Source organism: Pteropus alecto, unplaced genomic scaffold (assembly GCF_000325575.1).
Source record: "Pteropus alecto unplaced genomic scaffold, ASM32557v1 scaffold102, whole genome shotgun sequence".
NCBI lineage: Eukaryota > Metazoa > Chordata > Mammalia > Chiroptera > Pteropodidae > Pteropus > Pteropus alecto.
The window spans coordinates 1,747,140-1,750,972 of NW_006432224.1; the positions used below are offsets into that span (position 1 = coordinate 1,747,140).

At 58.4% G+C, this 3,833-nt stretch overlaps 1 protein-coding gene across 7 annotated transcripts in view; it reads right to left on the reverse strand.

The window, feature by feature from the left end:
- Positions 1 to 3,833, reverse strand: part of LOC112475776 (fanconi-associated nuclease 1-like) — a 14,102-nt gene that overhangs the window by 2,573 nt on the left and 7,696 nt on the right. For 3 of the 7 annotated variants that reach the window (XM_025043513.1, XM_025043514.1, XM_025043515.1), the window contains exons 2-4: positions 2,817 to 2,957; positions 1,039 to 1,240; positions 289 to 510 (exon numbers count right to left, since the gene is read on the reverse strand). In XM_025043513.1, coding sequence (XP_024899281.1) covers positions 289 to 510; positions 1,039 to 1,240; positions 2,817 to 2,957 — 565 coding nt within the window. The other 4 variants (XR_003044874.1, XR_003044873.1, XM_025043517.1 and 1 more) reach the window with 4 other exon arrangements.

Below are 3,833 nucleotides of genomic sequence, written 5' to 3' on the forward strand. Positions count from 1 at the left end.
CCCCTCGTCTCCCCCCGACACGCTCAAAAATGCTTCCTGCCGAAGCCACTCGGGAACCGAAGCCAGAGAAGACGTTCGCAGCTCGGCCCCAACCCCCCGGTAACCCGACACGTCCCTACGTCCCCCCCGTCGTCCCAGAAACGCGTACACGTGAGGCAGCAAATAACAGAACAAAACCACCGTTTGGGCTGCGGACTTCGGTGTCCGCCGTGGCCGGCAAAACGCAACGGTCAACCCTTAGGGACGCCTAGGGACCCACGGCGCCCCCGGCCGCTCGCCTGACCTGACCTGATGAGGTCGTCTCTGTCCTGGAAGATGCGGGCTGTCCGGCTGACGGTGTACCGAGGAAATGCCACCCGGCCCAGGCCGGCCAGCAGCACGGCCGTGAGCGGGTCCCGGCCGCCGTCCTCCTCCGGGGCCTCGGCCAGGTCGAAGAGCAGCAGGGCACGAGAGAACACGTCCCGCGGGACACCATGCACCCTCAGGGCCGGTCCTGCCACGGCCTTCGCTCTGCGGACATGCGAAGCAAAACGGGTTTCTGGCTTTTCAGCATTCGGACGTCGGATTTCAGAAATTACATCCAGGTGGGATAAGGTCGAGGGGCATTCACGATCGAGCCCGAAGCCCATCGGTCACTTTCAGCTAAGGGACACGGAGGTTTCCATAACCTCTCTGGGGCTCAGAGCCTCCCCTGGGGTCACGGTGAGGATGAAATGAGATTTTATCTGCAAACAAAGATAAATGACACCACCCCGGTTTTGGTAAATTTTTAGGTTTAAACTCAAGAAAAGTTGCATACGAAGATTGACAGATTCCACGTCAATAAAAAGGTTATAAATAAAAATCCGACTGATTTTTCTCGGTCCTAGAAATTAGTACGGTCTGATAAGAATTATGAATGAGAAACCGAGAAGGCATCCAGTCGTGGCGCCCAAGATGAAATGAGCAGTTACAACAGGAAACAGGAACCACCTATTCTAAACCCATGTGCAAAACCAACGTTCTAAATGCGTTTGCTATGACAACATGCGACAAAACCTTTTTAAAATCACGGTGCCGACTCCGGGCTGGCCCTGGGCCCAAGGGCAGACCGAGGGCTGCCTGGCCAGTCTGAGCAAAGCGCCCGCCAGCTGCTGCCTCTGGCCGCCAGGACTCGCCACGTGGAACGTCTTCCCCAGGGCTTTGAGCTCGGGAGCCGAAAGCAGGTCCAGCACTTCAGGGAGTTCTTGCAACTCGGACTCTGAAACGGTCAAAAACATCAAAAACCCTTTTAAAGACTCTTACCGTTTCCCAGCGTTATTTCCTCTGTGAAGAAGGAAGCTCAGTCAGAGGCAAACGAAATGAAATCCTACTGCAGAAGCCGTAGTTTGCCTTCTAGAACAATCACTGAAGAACAGAGAAAAGAGATCTCTCAGGAAAATGCTAACGGAACGTCGCACGAAAAAGAACAAGACAATCTGAATCGCGTAACGACACGCGGCCATTCCTGACGGTTCAGGCCTCCGCCTCCCACGCCCACTGGTGACTTCGCTCTTCGGAACGTAACCCCCCAAGCCGCCCAAGCCGAGGTAACAAAGGAATGGCAGTTACGAGCGTGGCCGGCAAGATCTTGGGACGAGGCCGAAAGGAAGCACGATTTTCCATCAAGCTCTAAACGACGCTCGGAGGCCCATCCTCCTCCAGGAGCCGGCGCTGCTGCCAGCAGACCTGGGGCGACGGGGGCGGTCAGGTCCCGGGACCTGTCACTCCGGTGCAAGGACGAAGCAACCTGCCCGGGCCTCCTCCACCCTCCGTCCGGGCCGCAGCCGCTTTTTCTTGCTATTTGGGCTGAAAAAGCCGGAGGGGCCGGGAAGCGCCACACCCCGCCCCCCGCTGACGCTGACGCTCTGCGTAACGAGGCGCTTGTTCCGTTTGCGGGGTGAAGACGGTCTCCCCCACTTCCGGCCCCTTTTCCTCCCCGGTCCATGTTTCCACCCCCACGTCGGCCTGACTCACTCAGTGTGCCACCAGGAAAAGCAGAAGCCGCCAGAGGCACAGCCCCCTCTGTTCACGCCAAGTGCAGGCTGGCGTGGGGACGGGGGACCTCAGGCGGCCACACAAAGGGCCACTGTTCCCTCCGGCTCAGCTGCGGCAGCTGCAGGGGCCCAGGCTGCTCAGCCGCAGAGGCCACGGGGTCCCCGGGAGAGAAGGTGGCCTGCTCGGGGCGAGTCAGAGAACACCTTTCCCAGGGGCAAAGCACAGCGTTTCCCAGAGGGGCAGGGTCACTGGTCACTACTCAGAGTCCCTGCGCTAAGGAAGAACGTGCATTTCATCAGCCCTGCCGCCTGCAGCCCCCACGCCCCGAATGAGCGAAATCACTGTTTCCGAAACAAAAAGCCCCTTCCTGGAACCCCGCTGAGGGCGGGACGGCCAGCCCTCCCGCGTCCCAGGCCGGCTGCCAGGTCACCGGCAGAGGCGACGGCCACCCGCCTTCACTGGCCGTGTCACTCCCTTGTTACCTCTTTCGGGGTGGGAAGAACACAGGACGTTAGAATGATGACTGTCCCGATGCCACTTAGGTGGCTGAGGTGTTCGTAGTTTGCTGTGCTCGAACTCACGCACACCTGTAAGCAGGCCAGGTGAGTGCCGCTGCCAGGACCTGGTTGTACCTGCTCGGGGCGCTTCAGGTGCTGGTGGAGGGATGAAGGTTACAGTTGCCTTAACCCAGGCTGACGATGGCTTTAGCATCGCAGGAGTAATTCACTGCCCTCAGAAGACTCAAAACTCAACTTAAACACAGAATACGTCGCTCTCACGCTCCCTGAGCCAGCTCGTACCTGTCTGCACAAAGCCTGCTTCCTTCAGCTCTGCGATCACCGGCACTAGGTCGGGGGCGATCTCCTCATAGTCCAATTTACTCAGCTTCATCCAGCTGAATTTACGTTGAAAGAGTCTCACGTATAACTTCTGACCACTATCTGCAATCAAGAAAGACGAAAAATATTATCTTTCTTCTCAAAACAACATAGAAACGTCATGAGCGACGGCCACACAGGATGAGGTTCCAGGCAGCGGGCCGGGCCGGACTGGGCCGGGCCGGGCTGCAAATCCGGCGCTCCGGGAGCCAGTGTGAGGCCTTTGGCTGTTCTTTTAAATTGAGGCGTCTAAAATATACTCTGTTATTAGAAATACACTTATTTTCCTTCAACTGATCTTCCAAGAAACTCCTTTTCTCCCCGGGAGATGTAGTTTATTTCAAAGAGAAGGCCCCAGAGTGATGTCGCCGGCGGTGTGTACAGGAATCGCCATGCGGAATGGAAGGGAGGGGAGGGCACCTTAACCCGCCTTCTGCGGTTCACGGGCCTCCTGGAAACATCTAACGGCTCTTCTGAGGATGCGCGAAGCCCACAAACACGCAGCTGTGGGTCCCCAGAGCCCCCGAAGCCATCACAGGGAACCCCCCAGGGATTCACGGGTCAGGTCAGGAGCCGGGCCTCCGCATGTGCTCCATAAAATACCATTTCCCAATACACACCGTCCACCAGAACCAAAGCTGAGTCCCGGTTCTCACGTTAGCGTAAGGACGGATACGACCCAATTTTGGACGGGATTGTAAACGGTTTCGGGATGGTCTGTGATGGCTGCGGGCAACCACAGCGGTGTGAGGCTCCCCCCCAAGTTTGGGGGCTCCGCCCAGGGCTGTGTGTGTGCCCCGGCCTACCGGCACCCTCGCGGGGGCTGGGAGCCCACGCACGGGCTGCGCCCCACGGCTCGAGGCCGGCGTGACCGTCCATGCCACGGGCCTCCTGCCCTCACCTCGTACATGTGCAGCCTCTGCAGGATGTCCACGGCCC